General features: G+C 44.8%; 1 protein-coding gene across 2 annotated transcripts in view; it reads left to right on the top strand.

Annotated features, from left to right (window-relative positions):
• Positions 1-5,891: 5,891 nt before the first annotated feature.
• The window catches only part of LOC144694384 (factor VII-activating protease-like), an 82,322-nt gene continuing 65,002 nt past the window's right edge, over positions 5,892-23,211 (top strand). Inside the window, exons 1-2 of one of the 2 annotated variants that reach the window (XM_078564703.1) lie at positions 5,892-6,220; positions 6,505-6,529. In XM_078564703.1, coding sequence (XP_078420829.1) covers positions 6,158-6,220; positions 6,505-6,529 — 88 coding nt within the window. In that variant the 5' untranslated portion in view covers positions 5,892-6,157. The remainder of the gene's footprint in view (positions 6,221-6,504; positions 6,530-23,211) is intronic. The other variant, XM_078564704.1, reaches the window with a different exon arrangement.

Genomic DNA, 23,211 nt, shown 5'->3' with positions numbered 1-23,211 from the left:
TGCTTGGAATATTGTTCCTCCAAAATTATACACCACATAGCCTGACAGACTTTTGTTTCTGAATACAATTCTGTTTTATCTACAAGCTATCATAAGGAACATTTAACGTTTCAAGTGTGGGTTCATATCCAGGAAAATATCTAGAACCAGCCTGGAACAAAATATTCCAATAAATTCTAATTATACTAACCACTTCTACCATGCCTACTTTCAAAATAACAGAGTAATCAAAAACACAAAAGAAATGGCAAAGATCAGTGTAGTACAAAGGTTAGCATGGTTTCAGCTTGTACCCTGACAGTAAATTGTTATGTTCTGTGTGTGAGAGTTGTATGAATTCATGAAAAGGTAGCAATAATTCTAACTTTTTATTTACTCGTGGGATATGGGCATCATTTGCCAGGCAAATTTTTATTGCCCTTCCCTAATTGCCCTTGAGCAGCTCTGTAGGCCATTTCAAAGGGGAGTTGAGAGTCATATGGCTTTGGGTCTGGAGTTGCATATAGGGCTGCAGATTTACTTTCTGAAAGGACTTTAGTGAACCAAATGGGTTTTTACAACGATCCAGTAGCTACATTACTGATACTGATTGTTTATTCCAGATGTATTTATTAACTGAATGTAAATTCCCCAGAAGCCATGGTGGAATTTGAACTCATGTCTCTGGATCATTAATCCAGGCCTCTGGATTGAAAGTCCAGTCCAGTGACACAATCACTATGCTGCCATTCCCTAAATGTAGCCAGAACTAACACCAGACACAGATAAGTAAGGGATAGTTCAAATGCCATTAAGTCCATTGCACATTGCTCCACAAGCAATTAACCTAACACCAAAAAGGGAAAATCTCTTACTACAGATAAGTATACCTCTGAAGAAGAAAACTGAGTGAACCTAAATAGCATTTTAACACCGATGACAATTTTCAACCTTCTCTTTTCAACATACACCAACATGTTTGTGATGAGGAATGAAAACAGGAAGTGCTGGAAAATCTCAGCAGGCCTGGCAGCATCTGTGGAGAAAGAAACAGAGTTAGTGTTTTGAGTCCAATATGACTTCTTCGGAACTGAGAACCATTCCTGAAGAAGAGTCATATTGAACTCAAAATGTTAGCTATTTCTCTTGCGACAGATGCTGCCAGACATGTGTTTTTCCAGCATTTCCTGTTTTTATTTCTGATCTCCGGTATCTGCAGCATTTTGTTTATAATATATATGTGTGTGATGAGTATTTGTAAATTAGGTAGATGAAAATAAAATAAGTTGGCAAAGCAAGATACAAGTAAAGATCTGTAGCTGTGAATAAACATTATCTAAGGACCAAAAGTACTCTCTGAAAGGGAACAACGGGGAGGTAAGGTACCCCTTGAAACATAGTCCCGGGGCACCTTCAACAAAGGTAAGGCACCCTTTGGGATTGTTAAGGGTAAATATCATTGCACATAAGAAGTACATAAACTCATTGGAGCTGTCAAAGAACTGTCAAGCTGTAAAAGAATTGCTGAGCTTTAAAAGAACTATCAAGCTGTCAAAGAACTGCTAAGTTGTCAAAGCTGTCGAGGAGTTGTCAAGGAACTGCCCAAGGATATTAGGTGAGTTGATATGGAGGGAGTAAAGGCAAAGGGTGGTGGATGAGGGACATGGGTTGGCACATTTGGCATAGGGGTTAAGGGGCCATGGGGATGTGGGGGATATGGGGGTATGAAGGGCTGTGGGGGTGGCGGGTGAAGGGCATGTGTTGGAATTGGGGCAAGAGGGGCCATGGGGTGAGTTGAGGGGCATGGGTTGGCAGAAGGGATTTGAGGGCCCAGGGGGCTGGGTGGGGGGCATGGGTTGGCATAGAGGGTATGATGGGTCATAGGGTAGGTGAGGGGGTCACGAGGTGGCATAGGATGGGGCATGGGGAATGTGTGGAGGTTGAGGGGCATGAGGACTGGAGGGCGGTTTTTTGTTTTGATCTTTTTTAAATAATTTGAGCAAATTTTCGGAGCACAGAGGCAGACCTTCCGCCCAGTCCGCCTCCGCACCTGGCAGCCTCCGCAGTCATTCTGGGGCTGTGGGCACAACTCCTAATATAGCCTGACCCCGAAACAAAGATCTGACCTGCGGGTGACCATTTTTAAAGGTCGGGTTCGCGGAGCTGGGAATTACCCCATCGGGTGCGAAAACCTGGGCTTCAGGCATTTTCAGCCATTGATGCCGTGTTCCAGTCAATCAGGAACTTCAGGGATGTAGCTCAATTATTGAGGGAAGGTTGATAAAGGAAAACATGCAAGCTACAAATTAGGTAATATCTGCTATTAGAAAGATTTTGAGCCTTGACTGAAAATGTTCACAAACATACGCGGGCACACAGCGCCTGGTCGATGAAGGCAGCCCTGTTGCCATTATTGATTTGGACTTCCAGAAAGTTTCACAAGATGCACACAATTAGCTACTTCATAACACAGAGTTCTCTGAGATAAGGGAACAGATCCTGGATTTAGGGCGTTGCTTATATTCTTACAGGCAGAGGGCTATCATTAATGGAAGTACTTCTGCTTGTAGGCTGGTTGCCTGGATTCTCACAAGGTTCCTTATTAGGGCTGCTACTCTTCAAGACCGATATTATTGAACCACTTGAAGATGTGCATACTGTATGCAAGTTCATGCATGGCACGGTGATCTGTTGAGGAGAAAGAAGATTAAAATCTGATTTGGATGCGATGGGGAATGGATGTGCATCTGACAGATGTCATTTAATGTACATAAATGCAGCGATATACACATGCAAAGGATCAACACAAACCATGTATATGCCATTCTTGATAAACAATTAAAGTCTGTCATGAAGGAAAAGGAACTAAGTGTTATAATGTGAGTCTCTGAAGGTGCATGACTAGTGCCAGAGGCTCCATTGTGCAAACATCAGTGAACATCCCCACTTCTGACTTTAATGATGGAAGGAAGGTCATTGATGAAGCAGCTAAAGATGGTTGGGCCCTGGACACTACCCAGAGGAACTCCTGCAGTGATGTCCTGGAGCTGAGATGAGTGACCTCCAACAACCACAATCATCTTCCTTTGTGTTAGGTATGACTCCATCCAATGGAGTGTTTTCCCCCGATCCCCATTGACTCCAATTTTGCTAGGGCTCCATGATGTCACACTCAGGCAAATGCTGCCTTGATGTCAAGGGCAGTTACTCTTACCGCACCTCGGGTGTTCAGCTCTTTTTTCCATGTTTGGACCAAGGTTGTAATGAGGTCAGGAGCTTACTGGTCCTGGCGGAACCCAAACTGAGTTTCGTTGAGCAGGTTATTGCTAAGCAAGTGCCGCTTGATAGCATTGTTGATGAACACTTCAATTGCTTTACTGATGATCGAGAATAGACTGATGGGGTGGTAGTTGGCTAGGTTGGATTTGTCCTGCATTTTGTGTACAGGGCATACCTGGGCAATTTTCAACATTGCCAGGGAGATGCCAATATTGTATCTGTATTGGAAAAATTGGCTAGGGGCGGGGCAAGTTCTGGAGCACAAGTCTTCAGTACTATTGCCAGAATATTGTTAGGGCCCATAGTCTTTGCTATACCCAGTGCTTTCAGCCATTTCTTGATATTAAATGGAGCGAATCAAACTGGCTGAAGACTGGCATTTGTGATGCTGGAGACCTCTGGAGGAGGCCGAGATGGATCATCCACTCGGCACTTCTGGCTGAAGCTTGTTGCAAATGCTTCTTTTGCACTGCTGTGCTGGGTTCCTCCATCATTGAGGATGGAAATGTTTGTGGAGACTCCTCCAGTGAGTTGTCTAATCGTCCACCACCATTCACAACTGGATGTGACAGGACTGCAGAGCTTAAGCCTGATCCATAGGCTGTGGGATCACTTAGCTCTATCGCATGCTGCTTACGCTGCTTTGCACACAAGTAGTCCTATGTTGTAGCTTCACCTTATTTTTAGGTATGCCTGGTGCTGCTCCTGGCATGCCCTCCTGCACTCTTCATTGAACCAGTGTTGATCCCCTGGCTTGGTGGTTATGGTAGAGTGGGGGATATGTTGGGCCATGAGGTTACCGATTGTGGTTGAGTATAATTCTGCAACTGCTGATGGTCCACAGTGCCCCATGGATACCCAGTCGTGAGGCACTAGATCTGTTCGAATTCTATCTCATTTGGCACAGTGGTAGTGCCACACAACACAATGGAAGGTATCCTCAATGTGAAGGCGGGTCTTCATTTCCACAATGGCTGTGTGGTGGTCACTTCTACCAATACTGTCATGGACAGATACATCTGCGGCAGGCAGATTGGTGAGGATGAAGTCAAGTAGGTTTTTTCCTCTTGTTGGTTCCCTCACCACCTGCCACAAACCCAGTCTAGCAGTCATGTTATTTAGGACTTGGCCAGCTCGGTCTGTAGTGATGCTCTTGGTGATGGACATTTAAGTTCCCCGCCCAATGTATATTCTGTGCCCTTGTTGCCCCCAGTGCTTCCTCCAAGTGGTGTTCAACATGAAGGAGTCCTGATTCATCAACTGAGGGAGGCATGGTGTGTGGTAATCAGCAGGAGGTTTCCTCGCCCATGCATGACTTGATACCATGAGACTTCATGGGGACCAGAGCCGATGTTGAGGACTCCCAGGCAACTCCCTCCCGACTATACCACAGTGCCGCCACCTCTGCTGGGCCTGTCCTGCTGGTGAGACAGGACATACCCATGGATGGTGATGGTGTTGCCTGGGACAATTCCTGTAAAATATGTTTCCATGAGTATGACTTTGTCAGGCTGTTGCCTAACTAGTCTGAAGGATAGCTCTCCCAATTTTGGCACAAGCCCCCAGATGTCAGTACGGACTGCAGAGATATTAGTAAGGAAAGTAGGTAGGATTTGGGTTTGTCATGATCACTGTGATTTCCTGGAACTTAGTTTTGATTGCCTTATATATTCGGAGAGGAGTTTTTCTGAATTTTGTCCTGAATTGACATAGGAATTCTTTTCATCTTTTTTCTTGCCTCTACCGGGAAATTACATGAGTACCAGAGAGAGGGAACTCTGGGAGTCATGATGCTCTGTTGTGACATGGCTGGAAGAGGGCCAATTTTCCTTTTAAGGCAGCAGGGCAGTAGGAATGTTGCAATTATAGGATGAGGTGACAGTTTTGCATGAGTGAGGTTACAATGGGTGGAGTTTGGAAATATGATGAGAAGACAGGAGTAATTGAGTTTGGAGGTGACAAAGCCATGGACAAGGGTTTCACTGGCTATGAATGAAGTAAAGGCAGAGGCAGATGATAATGCAGAGTTGGAAATAAGTGGTATCTAGGTATCTAGTGGTTAGTTTGAAACTCAGTTCAGGCAAGCAGGACACTGAAATTGTGCACTGTAGTGTTTAGCCTGCATCAGATAGGAATAGAATTTAGCAGATTGCGCCATAGCAATGGATCACAGGGGAAATACACGGGAAAATTATGACGCGTTCCACCCTGTTGAATGCAACGGAGGTCTCAAGCAGGACAAGGAAAGATGGTGCACTACAGTCAGTCACAATGCTGTGTGGCTTTGACCAGAGCTGTCTTGATGTTGTAGGCAGCATGGAAACTAAACCAAAGGGATTGAACAGAAAAGATGAGAAAGGTCAAAATTTTTGAAACAGTAGTTTCTTTTCAAATTCCCTTTAGAATTTCATTGTAGGATTTCCATTACCATTACAAATACCAGCTTTCTCCTACCAAGATTGTCTAAATTGTTGCAAATATTTCATTGAAATTAAATTTTTCAGCCATTAAGGTCGGAATTCTTTTGACTGCTGCTTTAACTGTGGTGCAAGCCTGTTTAAAAGAAATGGATCATATACAGAAATTCAAGTAAATAAAACCAATAAGTTTTCAAAGAAACATTGTAATTCTACAAAACTGGACCTTTGTTTATCTTATCTGCATAAGTTTGCTGATTATTGATCAGATTGTGAAAAGAGACGTTAACTAGAAATGATCTGTGTAGGGTTCTCAACTGTTAAACATTAATCCACATTCAATGTCTAGGTAGCATTTTGTCTCTATGCCAAGGCACTGACAATTTGACTTCTGGTAAATTAGCTATTTTTTAGCATAAAATTAAGGTTGTCATTACTGGCAAACAACAAACAGCCCAAGTCTAACCGTCATATCTATCAGTATGGCAAGGGCCATAGCTTTGGTTTATATTTGTGTGATCTGGCATGCAGTTCTGCCATTAACAGTAAGTAATGTAACAAATTCATTTTTCATTATCTATTCATACACAACTCAAATTTTAAATGATTGTATTTTGTATGTTTTGTTCTACATTTCATCCAAAAGAAACATGATATATTTATGTTCATAGAAGTAAATTTCAAAAAATGTGAATTTTTTTTAATTAATAGATTTTCAAACTTTTATTAAAATTTTTACTGGTTGTTTTGTATAAATTATAGGCTGCCTTTGCATTTTTCCAATGTTTTCTAAATTGGGAAATCTCTAATGCTTTCTTCTTTCCTGTAGAAATCCATAGATTGGTATTATGGTGGTGAGTAGGAATTTATTTTTACCTGTAAAAGGATTAAAATTGTGAAAAGGAAGTTGTAAATGATGGTGTGATGCTTACACAGAGAGATGCAGCACTAACCATAGTTCAGTAGAATGTGCACACTAGTTAAACAAAGTGCACATGTAAAATTGCAGAATATATTGGATGACTGAAGTGTTCAAGCAGCGGTATTTGCATATTATAATGAAAAAGATAATAAGGTTCAATTGATTACACTTAGTCAAAGGAATTCGTTAATGCTGTTTGCAGCTTTGACTTTATTTATTCAGATTTGTCATTTTAATTACTTACATTTTTTCAGAATGCCCTTCATTTTTTTACTCTGTGCCAAATAGATTTATTTAGCAAGTTGAGAAGAACCATGAGTCTTTGAAAGGTTGAGGAGCAGAGGGGCAGTGACCAAGAAATAGCAATGGGCACTTACTATAGGTCTTGCATTAGAGATTTAAAGGGATCAGACATGGTTCCAGATACATGAGAAAGGTTTGATAATTTAGTGCTTTGATCCGTAACATTCATCCGTTGTGTTTGAAAAGTGAGTTTTGTTGTTTTTTTTTAATCATTTGAGGGCACTTTTAATTTTATGGTATCATTACAAACCAATGCAATAGTGCAGTTAAGGACCTCTGTTGTACTATCAATATGTGCGAATGTGGTGATAACTGTTTTACATTGTAGCTAATAAAAAGACTCAACAGGGATAATTTTGCAAGGCTCTTCTCCTGCTGTGAATATGAGTAACTGTCAAAGATAGGATTACAAAATTGTCGGGCTAATTCTGCCCAATGAGATTCCACACTGAGAATCAATCCTCAGAAAATTGTCACCAATTTCCTACATTTAGTTATATCCTGAGGGAGAATTTCATCTGTGCAGTTGACTTGGTGAAATTGTAAAAGCATTTACAAAAGACAGGTGTATGATATGCTACACCAGTTCAGAAAGAAATTCATTCCCCCAGGAGACTTCAGTGCAGATACAAATTTAGCAGTCCCTGTATAGGACTATTCATGGTACAAGAGACCCTTGTCTTCCGAGCTCCAATAGTCCTTTCAATAATGACTCTGTTCAATGAGTTGGCCTTATTGTAGTGTCGTTGTGTTGATGAGATTATTGGTTGGAGTTAGGAGCCCTGGAAGTAAAGGTTATGTCTTGCCTCCCAGAAGCCACTCTAACACTGCCTTTCCTGAATAAAACTGGGAGGTTGGTGACTAAAGTATTGTGATAACTTTTGAAATTTGATCTTGACATGTAAAATTGAATGTGGCTAATCACAGACAATTTGAACATTGTTGGAGTGGAATCATTTTCTATTTAGGAAGTTCAATGGGTCCACTGCAATGTGGCTGTTATGTATTAACTCCTGAACTTTTGGAAACGTGGCAACATAATAAAGCTGAATGGCTCTGTCATGCTGATGTCTAGGAGACATCCCAAAGCTGATCCCAAAAGATGGAGAGGACCCTATACCTATCCTGAATAGGCCAGATCATTAAAAGACTGGTGATCGGTACTATTCAGATTCACACTGCAACCTGAGAGATGTAGCAGCTTGGAAGGAACCAGTGGCACAGAAGGCGAGTGAATGTAGTGAATTTAACAGCCATTAGTAAAATTGTCCAGTTACTTGATCTGGGCTCCATGTCATTGTGCAGAAGGTAGCATAGCTCATTCAGGGCTTCCTTAGCGAATCACAGTGGGTAAAGTCATAGCTTCTCAATCACTCCCTTCCAGAACCTCCTCCATTAAGACTTAAAAAGAGTAATCTCCACAGGGAAACTCATGCTGCTGTATGGCATCAATCCCACCTCTTAGCAAAATGGATATATCCTTGAAAAGGAAAAAATTGCAGGGCCATGGGGAAAGGGTAGGACTAATGGGAGAGGTCTTTCAAAGGGTCTGCACAGGCTCAATGTGTTCTATGATTTTATGATAACTAATGTTTCTTCAACATACATCACGTGTATTATAATCTAAATTTTGATATAAGGTGATTATATACAAAAGCCAAACTGTTATAAATTAGTGCTATTCAAATCACTACGTGTTTTTTAGTAATTTATCTTGTTTAATGGACCCATTTTGAAGCTATATATTACAGTGCAGCATGAGGAGATACCAAAGGAGTTCCAACTGGAGCAACAGTTCTCTAACTGTGGGAAGCTTGAGTTGGTTAAGATCTGTCTGGTAATCATTGAATTGCATGGCACATATGAGGCACACATCACATTCCTCAGAGTATCTATCGGAAGGGGTTTACCAGGATTTCTAACTTTATGGGCAGAATTTTCAGTTTGATGTGTGGGGGGCGGGCCCCACATGTCTGCACATAAAGTGACGCATGGTGACGTCGGGCAAGCGTCCTGACATCGCCGCGCACCATCGCAATATTTCGCTGGGTGGGCACGCGATGAAGTCCAACGTGCACCCGCCATTAATTAACAGGTCAGTTAAGGCCCTTTAGTCATCAATCGATGGTGATTTTTAGGTGCCTATGCGATCTTCAGGTCGGCACATGGGCGCAACGGGCAGGCGAGTAAGAGACTTTTCTATGAACCTCATCCACAGGCAGGATAAAAGGGCACAGTGGGGTTGTCATTCTGCTTTGTGGAGTATTTATTGGAGAAAGTGTTTTAAACTTGCCTGTGTGATCTGTAGCAGTTCAGAACACATTCCAGCAGCTTTCTATGTACTTTTAACCTTCAGGTCAGCAGTCTGCAGTCAGGAATCTTTTGTGGGCCTGTAGCTTTCAGGAAGCCTCCCCTTAGCCTGGGTATGGGAGCTGACATGTCCACTGGAGGCAGCTCCTCTGAGTAGGAAGGGAGGGCTAGAAGGAGGAGGAGGCCAGGAGTGCACATTCAGCCCCCAGGGGAGCCATCTTTGGGAGTACAGGCACAGGCACAAGGCGCGCAGGGCCAAGAGGTAGTACAAGGTGGAAAGGGCCGCAGAAGACGCCACTATCCTGCTGCCAGGTTATACAGGTGGTGAAGCAGTTACCTCAATATGCCTGAGGTGCAGTGCCGAAGGAGGTTCTGACTGTCAAGGGAGACAGTCAACTATATCTTTCAGATGATAGGCCCTGAGATCTGTGTGGTTGGACGCCCCATGCCAGTGGCTCTGAAGGCCACAGCTGCCCTCAACCTCTATGCCTCTGGCTCCTTCCAGGGCTTGATGGGTGATCCTTGTGGTTTCCCAAACAGCTGCCCACACTTGTGTCAAGCAGGTTACAGATGCTCTGTTCAGGCGTGCATTGACCGTCATCCACTTCCGCTGGGACCAGGCCAGCCAGACACAGTGAGCCAGAGGCTTCGCAGCCATTGCTGGCTTCCCCCGTGTCCACGGTGCAATAGACTGTACACATGTGGACATCAAGGCGCCAGCAGGTGAGCCCAGTGCCTTCATCAACAGGAAGGGCTTCCACTCCATGAACATGCAGATAGTGTGTGATCACAGGATGCAGATTCTGCAAGTCTGTGCAAGGTACCTAGGCAGCTCCCACGATGCCTACATCCTCAGACACTCCCAGGTGCCGGGGCTCTTCAGTGCTCCAGCCCGGCTGGATGGATGGCTGCTGGGTGACAAGGGCTATCCCCTCATGACGCCTCTCCGCCATCCAAGAACAGAAGCTGAGGAGCGCTACAATAGGAGCCACGGCACCACAAGGGCTGTGGTGGAGAGAACCATCGGTCTTCTCAAGATGCGCTTCCAATGCCTCAGGGGGCGCACTCCAGCACCCCCCAGATCGTATCTTGGTGATAGTAGTTGCATGCTGTGCTCTGCACAATCTTGCGCTGGAAAGGGGGGAACACTGTGGACGATGAAGACGTCGACACTGTGGCTGCGGCTGCACACGATGGGTTCAGCAATGATTCTGAGGGTGAGCAGACACAGGGGAATGCTGAGGGGGTAGACACTGACCCGGGACTACACCAAGGAGGCAGGGAAATTCCAACGAACCTTCAGCTAGCACACCACAAATGGATCAAGTCAGGACAAGCCTTGCCTGACGCATCCATACTCGACACCTAAGTGCAAAATCTGCCAGGTCATCAGCAGGAACTAAGGGCCTTGTACATAAATTTGAATATCCAAACAAACACTCATGACGGTTTTCTTAAACATAGACATGCAGAACAAATGAGCCACCCTCAGGCATGGTCACACATCTGAATTTTAATTTTCAAATCAGATGTTCTCCCAATTTAAAACAATACTGTAAGCAACCAAAAAGAAATTCTAAGGACCTAATCTCAGGCTAACACAAAAGCACCAGTGAGAAACCCGTGGTGTGCCTAATGTGCCTTACGTTTCCGTTTCCGGGCGCTATGTCTTGGTGCTGCCCCGTCACTCAGAGTGGCATCTGAGACAGTCTGCTGGCTCTGCTGTCCTGTTGGCCTCGATGACCTTGGTGGTCACCCTCTGGCCCGTGGAGCCTGTGCTGGGCCCACCTGGGAGGGAGCTGCCAGTTCCACAGCTGCCATCTCCCCAGTCGTCACAGCCTCACCGGATGAAACGGTCACTCGGAGAGGGGCAGAGGAGCTGGTGCCCTCATCCGCAGTGCCATGAGAGGAGCCCGCAGAGACAACAGGCAGCTGCTGCGCCGTGAGGTCGCTTCGGACCTCCCTGCTCACCGTGGATGGATGGGCAAAGAGCTGGAAAGCTTGATGCCAAGACCATCTCCCACACTTGCACTGATCAGCTGAGGTCAATGCTGCTGTGAGGGCTTGCAGGTCCGAGCGCAACCCCAGGAGGACCTGATTGTTCTCCTGGAGGTGCCTCTCCATGGAGGAAGCATGACACTCAGTCATGAGGCTCATTGCATCAGTGATGCTCCACATGGACTCCTCCACCACGGACACCAAGCGAAGCATAGCCTTATGTATCACATCCGATGCTCCTGCACACCTGGCCGCATTTCCTGCAGCTGCTGCGTCGCGGACAGCTCCAGAGGCACATCATCGGGCACCGACTGAGCATGTGCCTGGTCCTCTGTAGTCCTCTGACTGCTGGCATCATTGGCACTTTCTGTCTCTGCCAGCTCCTCCAGCGATTGTGAAGTGCCCTCTCCACTGTGCCGTGGGACGCTAGCCGATGTTCCAATGCCCACCGAGGTGCTAGTATCTGCGCTGGTGCCTGCCTCGCAGAAATGGTGTGACGCTGGTGAGACTTGAGGGCCCTCAGGTGTGAGAGAGGGCATCTGCAGCTCCTCTTACCAGCTGTGCTCTGATGATGCTGAAAGGAAGAACAAGGACATTTGATCAGTTAGCCTGCAGACACTGACAAATTTCATCCCTTTCACCCCGGCTCATTATGTGCTCAACCTTCCAGACCTAATGGACATGAACATTGGCGGGGTGGTAAATAGAGGAGGATAGCCTTACATTACAGGAGAATATAGACGGGCTGGTCAGATGGGCTGATGAGTGCCAAATGGAATTTAATCCGGATAAGTGTGAGGTGATGCACTTGGGCAGGACAAACAAGGCACGGGAATACACGATGAATGGTAGGACCCTGGGAAGTAATGAGGATTAGAGGGACCTTGGTGTACATGTCGACTGGTCCCTTAAGGTAGCGGGACAGGTACATAAGGTGTTTAAGGAGGCGTATGGCATACTTGCCTTTATTAACCGAGGCATAGAAAAAGGAGCAGGGAGGTAATGTTCAAACTGAAGAAAACATTGCTTAGGCCACAGCTGCAGTGCTGCGTGCAGTTCTGAAATACGCTTTATGGGAGAGATGTGATTGCAGCGGAGAGAGTGCAGAGGACGTTTACCAGGATGTTGCCAGGCCTGGAGAGTTTCAGTTATGAGGAGAGATTGCATAGACTGGGGTTATTTCCCCTGGAGCAGAGGAGATTGAGGGGTGACATGACTGAGGTGTATAAACTTATGAGGAGCATAGATAGGGTAGACAGAAAGGAACTTTTCCCCTTGACAGAGGTATCAATAACCAAGGAGCATAGATTTAAGATAAGAGGCAGGAGGTTTCCAGGGGATGTGATGAGCAATCTTTGCCTCCAGAGGGAGGTGGGAATCTGGAACTCGCTGCCTGAAAGGGTGATAGACGCAGAAACCCTCATAAGATGTAATAAGTATTTGGATGTGCACTTGCGATGCCATAGCATACAAGGCTATGGATCTAGTGCTGGAAAACGGGATTAGGATAGTTAGGTACGTGTTTGACCCGCACATCCTTGATGCCGAAGGGCCTTTTTCTGTGCTGCACACCTCTGACTCTATCACTCTATGACCGAGCAATGTTGCAATAGTAACAAATCCACAATCATCAGTGCTATGGATGTTGGGAGGACATTCCAAATCTAACTGTTGGCCTCAAGTACCTGGCCATGCCACCCCAGCCTCACCGACACCAGTTGACCTGGGTGCACGCCGCCTCTCCGGCTCAAGGGCCCCCTACTCGAATCTGCTTAAGATGAGGAGATGTGCCTGGCCGCCTCCAGTGCTCACACGCTCCGAGGCATTATGAGCATTCTTCTCCTGAGAAAGAGAGAACGCCACTCATTACGGCAAATTGCACATGGACTCTGCACGCGCACACCGCACCCCAACCACAGTGGGCCATATCAGGCCTCCAGTGCCTCCTCTCCCTGCTATTGCTGACCACTCACACAAAGATAGTACACCTGCTCCCAACCCCCCCACATGCTGCTTACATCACTTTAGGAACCACACGGTATGTGCTCCCACAGCAAGGATTGTCAATTATGTGCAGCATCGAGGTCAGCAGATGGTTCTTTGCCACGACACCTTGAGGCTCCCCTTCCACAATCTCATCACCCTGAATAGGACATGTGTTGGAGTTCTGAGTATGCGCCTAGCTGCATCTCCTGCAGGCTGCCCCCAGACTAGTCATATGCGACTAAGAGCAACACATGGTGTGGGGGAGAACTCATCTCCTCATGAACCACTCAGGCTGATCTAAGCATGGGCACTACCTGCTTTCCCACTCAGTGAAGGAAAAATGCCCTACATGATTCAATGCAGTCATGACAGTAAGACTTGGGGGGCAGGGAGGGGAGGCCTCAAAGGCTAAGGCTAACTGCTGGGTTAAATGCCCAACACCAACATGGTACTCACCCTGCCAGAGCGCAACAAATCGTTGAAGCGCTTGCGGCACTGGATCCAGGTGCGACACACCACGTCGGGGGAGCTCACCACCTCCTCCCAGGCACGTTTGGTCATGTGGGGGGGCCTCCTCCTCCCATCCTGGGGGACCAACACCTCCTGCCATGCTGCCACCTCCTCAAGGAGGGCAGCAAGGCAGTCATCTGAAAAACGAGGGGCGCATTGGCACCCTGCCGGCCTACCCTGCAGCCTGCCCTGCTCCTGTGGCAGACCCTGCAGCCTGGCCTGCTCCTCTGCCCTTCCCCCTAGCGTGGTCTGCTCAGCCGATCCCCTGCGGTGTGACCTTAAAGTGGCCGTTGTGAGCAGCCTACAAAGTGCTGCCAGGCCTTCTTTTAAATAGGCTGCCGGGTCGCCATCGGGCCCAGCGGTCTGTGCACGCCCGCCGCCGCCCGCACACTCCCGCTATCCACGGGAGTCGGCAAATACATTGGGCGGGCCTTAATTGGCCCGCCCAAGTAAATTGGCGACACGGACCTGATCACGGGCGGTTATCGGGTCCAAGCCTGCCTGCGCCCACACCCGCTCTCCCCCCCACAAAACGGAAAATTCTGCCCTACGGAATTCTTCCCAAAACGTAGCACCACATCCCAAATATAGTCCACCACACCAAAGGAAGGAATGATGAGATACATGTCTCAGTTCATGATTGCCCAGATATTGCATATCTTAACAACAAGGGCAGAAGAAATTCTTCGGTGAAAGTCTAAATCCTTCCCTAAAGGATGAAAGCAATGCTTTTAACATTTTGTTATGACCAGGTTAACAGAGGTGAGCTGATTCCTCTCTCTGTCCCACTCCTGGGTTGATTATAATAGAGTTTGAACTTAAAAGGGATGTGATATTGCCAAATATATATATTTAATATTTTAATATATATTTAACTATGTAAAACTCAGTGCAAGAATAAGCCAGCCACATTTCTATGTTAACAAATAAAGAGTTAGTTTTATTGCTATGACTCACTCAGGTAAAGATACAGAAATTATTATCGAAAGGTTTAAAATTTACAAATTGTCCCTAATAATTGTTGCCAGCACACAGAGCAAGTCGATGATGATGCCAGTCAGCATGCAACTCTGAAAATGACAGCACTGGCATCAAATCAAAGGCCACACTCCAGCCAACAGCTCTCTGAACCTTGCAGAGCCCAACTTAATTCAACAACATGAAGGTCACTCTTCCAGCCCCTCTGCCACCCCAAACCAGCATTACTTAAAGGGAACATGGGATACTTACAGGGTATTCACTCAATCGTGGGGGAAAGGGATCATGTGAGAGGAGATGTGGCAAATCAAAAGGAAACAATGAGGTAATAGAGCAGGCTAGCGAGTTGCGTAATGATAACCAGAATGTAGCAGGACGAGACAGAGTGTACAAACTTAAGAGTGCACCAGCAAATAAGGCCAGAGACTGTAAAAATATTAAAAGGACAGAGTTAAAGGCTCTGCATCTGAATGCACGCAGCATTTGTAACAAAATGGATGAATTGTTAGGATAGATAGAAATAAATATGTATGACCTGATAGTCATTACAGAAACATGTTTTCATGGTGACCAAGGGTGGGACCTGAATATTGAAGGGTAGTTGATGTTTTGAAAAGATAGGAAGCTAGGAAAATGAGGTGGGGTAGCTCTGTTGATTAAGGATGACATTACGTAGTGAGAGATGACGTTAGCTCAAAAGAGCAAAATGTAGAATCAATTTAGGTAGAGATAACAAATAGGAAAGGTAAGGGGGCTCTTGTGGGAGTAGCTTATAAGCTGCCTCACAGTAGTTACAGTGCAGGACAGAGTATACAGGAAGAAATAAATAGGGTGTGTGTTATGGCACAGTGATTGGTAAATGCTGAGCTGCTCAAATCCCAGGGGGAAACTTGAAACAGCTGCCACAACTGTTTTTGCAATTTGTATTTTTATCTCGAGATGCATGCCTTGAATTTACTAAGTCTTAGAGGTTATTTACAAAACTAAATTAAACATTTATTAATAAAATAAATGATTTAAGCACATACATAGGTCTACAAATTATTACTATGATAACTCCTAGCCCCCCTAATTAATCTAACTACCAATTACACCTCCGTTAAGGCAACAGTAAAACAAGATAGATTTCAACAGACCCAGGCAAAGCACACAATACCCTGGACAGGGACAGGGGTATTCGAGTGAATTCTCTTAGCTTTGGTTCCTATAGGCAGCAGCTTGGTACATAGAGGCTGAAGGATTTTCACACATGTTGGATCTTTGAATGCTTTCTTCCTTACGAAAAAACCTAATTCCCTTTATACACGTTCCTCCCCTTTTAATGTAAATCCTATTGTTCAAATATGTCTTTGTAGCTTTACTTTTTCCATAACATAAATCTTTCATAGCACTCATATTAACAGTAATCTTTGGGAAAAATAAACACACTGTTTGGCTTAGCCTCTGTTGGCTCGGTGTAACACCTTACCGTTTCTTTGATATTCACGACTCTGGTTTGTCTAAAAATACAAATGTTCTTCACACCTCACATTCAAAAACTTTAGTCATGTTTACATATTTAGCATTTCAAACCTAGTTTCCCTTCTGATGCATCAAAGAACCCAGAACAGCTGTTTGTAATTCAATTAAAGCCCACACACACATACACCTACACACAGAGAAACTAATCCAAACCCCATTATTAACCTACCTTTACAATAAATTACAATAATATTATAAAAATAATTATATTTTCATGACATGTGTAAGAAAGGTACCACAATAATCATTGGTGACTCTAATCTACATATAGGTTAGATGAATCAGATTGGCAAAGGTAACCTGGAAAATAGTTCATGGAGTATATGCCTGAAAAGGGCGTGGAGAGCGGGAAAGACTTCAGTTTAAAAAGGGCGCGACGAGTGATGGGGACTTCATCTTAAAAAGGGCGCGGAGAGTGGGAGAGACTTCAGTTTAAAAAGGGCGCGGAGAGTGGGAGAGACTTCAGTTTAAAAAGGGCGCGGAGAGTGGGAGAGACTTCAGTTTAAAAAGGGCGCGGCGAGTGGGAGAGACTTCAGTTTGAAAAAGGCACGAAGAGTGGGAGAGACTTCAGTTTGAAAAGGGTGTGGAGAGCGGGAGGGACTTCAGTTTAACTTTGGGACAGAGAGGTTAAAACAGCGAGACTTGAGAGGGAGAGGTTAAAACAGCAAGACTTTGGGACGGAGTGGTTAAAGCAGCGAGACTTCAGGACAGAGAGGTTAAAACAGCGAGACTCAAGTAGGAGTAAGGGTAAAATAAAAGCAAGGGTCCATATTCTATTTAGTTAAGATATGTCTGGGGAGCTCAGTCCTGTGGTTTGCTCATCCTGCGCTATGTGGGAAATTCTAGACGCTCCTGGTGGCCTGGGTGACCATGTGTGCAGGAGATGCTTCCGACTGGAGCAACTCGAGCTTCGGGTTTTGAAGCTTGAGCAGCAGCTGGGGGCACTACAGTGCATTCACGAGGCTGAGAGGTTCGTGGATAACACATTTCAAGACATAGTCATCCCGCAGCTGAAGGAAATGTGAGCAGAGAGGGAATGGGTGACCGCCAGACAGAAGAAGGAGACCAGGCAGGTAGTGAAGAAATCCCCTGAGTACATCTTGCTCGCAAACTGTTTTTCAGCATTGGAAAACAGTGAGAGTGACGGTTCCTCTGTGGAGGCCAATCAGAGCCAAGGCCATGGCACTGCGGGTGGCCCAGCTGCTCAAGGGGGCGGGGGGGAGGGGGGGGGGGGGTGGGTGGGGGGGGGGTAAGAAGTGTGGAAGGACAATAGTGCTAAGGGATTCATTAGTGAGGGGAGTAGACAGCCGCTTCTGCGGTTGGTATGTTGATGGTATGTTGCCTCCGGGGTGCCAGGGTCACAGAATGCCACGGAATGGCTGCAGGGTATTCTGAAGGTGGAGGGTGAACAGCCAGAAGTCGTGGTCCATGTTGGGACTAATGATATAGGAAGAAAGAGAAATGAGGTCCTGCAAGCAGACTTTAGGGTATTAGGTAGGAAATTGAAAAGCAGGACTTCAAAGGTCGTAATCTCTGGATTACTCCCGGTGCCACGCAGTAGTGAGTATAGGAACAGGAGGATAGAGCAGGTGAATGTGTGGCTGGAAAGGAAGTGCAAGAGGTAGGGCTTTAGATTCCTGGGGAATTGGGACCATTTCTGGGGGAAGTGGGACGTGTACAAGTTGGACGGGTTACATCTGAACGGGACTAACTTCCTCGCAGGGAGGTTTGTCAATGCTGTTAGGTTGGATTTAAACTAAATTGGCAGGGGGATGGGGTCCTGAAATGTAGTTCAGAGGGGAGAGGAGCTGAGATGGAATTAGAAGTTAAAATGCTAGTAAGTGAGTCTGGAAGGCAGAGGAAACATAGTCTAGATGACAAAGAAGTGAGTTTAGCAAGGCTAAATGGAATATATTTTAGTGCAAGGAGCCTGAGGAATAAGACAGACGAGCTGAGGACACAGATAGGCACATGGGGGTATGATGTCATAGCTATGATGGAGACTTGGCCAAAAGAAGGATAGGATTGGCAGCTCAACATTCCTGGTTATAGGGTATTCAGACGAGATAAAGAGGGGAATAGAAGAGGAGGGCGGGTTGCAATATTGATCAAGGAATCAGTTATAGCAGTGAGGAGGGATGATATCTTGGAAGGATCATCAAATGAGGCCATATGGGTAGATGTAAAAAACACAAAGGGGCAAACACACTGTTGGGTGAGTACTATAGACCCCCAAACAGTCAGGAGAGATAGAGGATCACATATGGAATCAAATTTCAGAGAAGTATAAGAATAATAAGGCAGTAATAGTAGGGGATTTTAACTATCCAAATATTAACTGGGCAAATATTAGTGTGCAAGGTAGAGAGGGAACAAAATTCTTAAGTTGCATCAAGGAGAACTTTTTTAGCCAGTATGTAGAAAGCCCAACAAGGGAGGGGGCAGTTCTGGACCTAATATTCAGAAATGAGCCAGCAGGTGGAAGGCATATCAGTAGGGGAGCATTTTGGAGATGGCAACCATAGCTCAGTTAGATTTAGGATAGTTACAGAAAAGTATAAAGTTGGGCCAGGAATAAAAGTTCTAAACTGGGGAAAGCCTAATTTTACTAAGATGAGATACGATTTGGCCCAAGTGGACTGGGAGCAGCTACTTGCAGATAAAACTGTGTCAGAGCAGTGGGAGGCATTCAAGGAGGTAATAGCGAGAATACAGGGCAAATATGTTCCTGTAAAGACAAAGAGGGGTACCAGGACCAGAGAACCTTGGACGTCAAGGGACATAAAGGTTAGGATTGAGAAGAAAGAGAAGCTTTTGGCAGATACCAAAATTGAGGGCTCAATACAGCAGAGCCCCTAGAGGAGTATTAAAAATGCAGGGGGGAACTTAAAAACGAAATTAGGAAAGCTAAGAGAGTGCATGAGAAAACATTGATGAGTAGAATAAAGGAAAACCCATAGGGTTTTTTTTTAAGTAAATAAAGAGCAAGAGAACAACTAGGGAAGGAGTAGGGCCAATTAAGGACCATAGAAATAATCTATGTGTGGACCTGGAAGACGTGAGTACAGTCCTCAATGAATACTTTGCGTCAGTCTTCACAATGGAAAAGGACGACGCAGGTATAGACATCAGGCTTGATGACAGTGAAAAATTAGAAGAAATTAGCATAGAGAGAGAGGAGGTACTAGCGGGTTTAGCGGCCTTAAAAGTGGATAAATCCGTAGGCCTGGATGAGATGCATCCCAGGCTGTTGAGAGAGGCAAGGGAAGAGATATCAGGGGCCCTGGCAGTAATTTTCAAATCCTCTCTGGCCATAGGTGAGGTGCCAAAGGGCTAGTAATGTTGTCCCATTATTAAACAAGGGAGGAAGGGATAGACCAGGAAATTACAGGCCAGTCAGTCTAACCTCAGCGGTGGGGAAGTTACTAGAAAGAATTCTGAGGGACAGAATATATCCGCACTTGGAGAGACACGGATTAATCAGGAATAGTCAGCATGGATTTATTAAGGGAAGGTCGTGCTTGACAAATTTGAGCAAATTTTTTGAGGAGGTAACCAGGAATGTTGAGAAGGGTAATGCAATTGATGTCATCTACTTGGACTTTAGCAAGGCTTTTGATAAGGTCCCTTATGGCAGACTGGTCAAGAAAATGAAAGCACATGGGATCCAAGGCAAAGTGGCACATTGGATCCAAAATTGGCTGAGAGGCAGGAAGCAGAGGATGATAGTAGAGGCATGTTTCTGTGACTGGAAACCTGCTTTCACTGCTGGAGCCTTTGCTGTTTGTGATGTACATAAATGATTTGGGCTTAAATGTAAGGGGTATGATCAAGAAGTTCGTGGATAGCAGGAAAATTGGTAGGGTGCTAAGTAGTGAGAAGGATAGCCATAAACTGCAGGAGGATATCAATAGACTGGTCAGGTGGGCAGAGCAGTGGCAAATAGAATTCAACATGGATAAGTGTGAGGTAATGCACTTGGGGAGGGCTAACAAGGCAAGGGATTATACTATGAATGGTAGGACCCTGGAAAGTACTGAAGATCTGAGAGACCTTGGTGTGCACATCCACAGATCCCTGAGGGTAGAAGGGCAGGTAGATAAGGTGGTTAAGAAGGCATATGGGATACTTGCCTTTATTAGCTGAGGCATAGAATACAAGAGCAGAGGAGTTATGCTGGAACTGTATAAAATGCTGGTTAGGCCACAACTGAAGTACTGCGCGCAGTTCTGGTCACCGCATTATAGGAAGGATGTGATTGCACTGGAGAAGGTGCAGAGGAGATTTATCAGGATGCTGCCTAGGCTGAAGGGTCTGAGCTATGAGGAAATATTGGATAAGCTGGAGTTGTTTTTTTCTTGAAGCAGTGAAGGTTGAGAGGGGACCTGATAGAGGTGTATAAGATTATGAGGGGCATAGATAGGGTGGATAGGAAGGCAAATTTTCCATTAGTAGAACCAGGCGGCATAGATTTAAGATAAGAGGGAGAAGACTAAGAGGGGAGTTGAAGAGAAATATTTTCACCCAGAGGATGCTGGGAGTCTGGAACTCACTGCCTGAAAGGGTGGTTGAGTCAGAAGTTCTTGTAGCATTTAAGAAGTATTTAGATATTCGCTTGCATTGCCATAGCCTCCAGGGCTATGGGCCAAGCGCTGGAAAATGGAATTAGTGTTGTCAGATCTTTGTTGACCAGCATGGACATGATGGGCCAAAAAGCCTTATTCTGTGCTGTAAACATCTATGAGTCTATGAGTATACAATTTCTTAGAGTAGTACATTCTAAGCCAACAAGGGAGCAGGCTATTCTAGACCTGGTAATGAACAATGGGGCAGGGTTAATCACTAACATCATGGTAAAGCAGCCGTAATAAGACAATAGAATTTCATGTTCAGGTTGAAGGTGAGATGTGTGGGTCGAAGATTTGTGTTTTAAACCTGAATAAAAGTGCTGGAAAAACTATTAGACATAAAGGCTAACAAGTCCCCAGGACCAGATGACCTGCATCCTAGAGCCTTAAAAGAAGTGACTGCAGAGATAATAGAGACATTGGTTATAATCTTTCAAAATTCCTTAGAGTCTGGAATGGTCCCAGTAGATTGGAAAATAACAAATGTAACACCTTTATTCAAGAAACGAAGGAGACAGAAAGCAGCAAACTATAGAGCAGTTAGCCTAATACCTGACATAGGGAAATTGCTGGAGTCCATTATTAAGGAGGTTATAGCAGGATATTTAGAAAAACGTAATGGGATCAGGCAGAGTCAACATGGTTTTATGAAAGGGAAATCATGGTTAACTAATTTATTAGAGTTCTTTGAGGAGGTAACAAGCAAGGTAGATAAAGGGGAACCTATAGTTCTGGTGTACTTGGATTTCTAAAAGGTATTTGATAAGGTGCCGCATCACAGGATAAGAATACATGTTTTAGGGGGTAACATATTAGCATGAATAAAGGATTAGTTGGCTACAGGAAGCAAAGAGTAGGGATAAATGGGTATTTTTCGGGTTGGCAAGCTGTTACAATTGGAGTGCCATAGGGATCAGTATTGTGACCTCAACTATTTGCAGCCTACATCAATGATTTGGATGAAGGAACAAAATGTATGGTAGCTAAATTTGCCTATAACATCAAGATAGGTAGGAAAGTAAATTGTCACATAACAGTATACAAAGGGATATAGATAGATTGAGTGAGTGGGCAAAGATTTGGCAGATGGAGTATAATGTGGGGAAATGTGAACTTGTCCACTTTGGCAGGAAGCATTGAAAAGCAAAATACTATGTAAATAAAGAGAGATTGCAGAACTCGGTGGTACCGAGGGATCTGGTTGTCCTGGTACATGAATCACAATAAGTTAGTATGCTGGTACAGCAAGTGATTAGGAAGGCAAATGGAATGTTGGTGTTTATTGCAAGGGGAGTGAAATATAAAAGTAGGAAAGTTTTAATTCAGCTGTACTGTTCTACATCTGGAATACTGTGTACAGTTTTGGTCTCCTTATTTGAAAAAATATATAATTGCATTAGAAGAAGTTCAGAGAAGGCTTACTCAACTCATTCCTGGGATGAAGGGCTTAGTTTATGAAGAAAGGTTGAACAGGTTGGGCCTTTACCCATTGGAATTTAGAAGAATGAGAGGTGACCTTATTGAAACACATAAGATCCTGAGGGAACTTGATAGGGTGGATACCTCCCCCTCTTGAAGGCGATACTAGAATTAGGGGACACAGTTTAAAAATAAGAGGTCTCCCTTTTAAAATGGAGATGAGGAGAAATTCTTTCTCTCAGAGGATTGTTAGTATGTGGAATTCTCTTCCCCAGAAAGCAGTGGAGGCTGGGTCATTGAATTTATTCAAGACTGAATTAGATAGATTTTTGATCCAGAAGAGAATCAAGGGCTATGGGGGGGGCAGAAGGGGGGTAAGTACAGGAAAGTGGAATTGAGGCCATAACCAGATCAGTTTGATCTTATTGAATGGTGGAGCAGGTTTGAAGGGCCAAATGGCTTACTCCTGCTTCCAATTCCTATGTTCCTATGAATTATTTCTTCCAGCTGCTGACGCAATTTTTACAGGTTTTTGGAGTTTGGTTACATTTGTTTTGGGTTTCAATAGTCTACAGGGAGTGCTCTGGCTGGTGCCAAATTCCTTTTTGGTGGGTTAAAGGCCTTTGTTCAAAGAAATTCCTTCCAGACATGAATGACATAGTAGATCTACCTCTAGCCATGACTGGGAGAATGGGGACAGGTCACACAGAGTTGGACAAGCTGCTAAAAGAGGAGAGGAGGAGGGAGGGAAGAGGACTCTCAGCAGAGGGCCTAGGAAGCAACTCTCTCACCTGAACTTCAGCAAGAACTAATGCATGGGATGTCTTTGCTTCACTAAGGAGGTTTTGAGTGAAATCTGTCAACTGTTGTAGCCACAGCTGTAACCTCAAAGCAGAACAAGCACCATATTGCCTGCAGCAGTCAAGGTGAACATGGCTCTAAACATTTATGCAGCTGACTC

This window comes from Cetorhinus maximus, chromosome 20 (assembly GCF_964194155.1).
Source record: "Cetorhinus maximus chromosome 20, sCetMax3.hap1.1, whole genome shotgun sequence".
NCBI lineage: Eukaryota > Metazoa > Chordata > Chondrichthyes > Lamniformes > Cetorhinidae > Cetorhinus > Cetorhinus maximus.
This window is presented reverse-complemented; position numbering and strand designations above follow the sequence as displayed.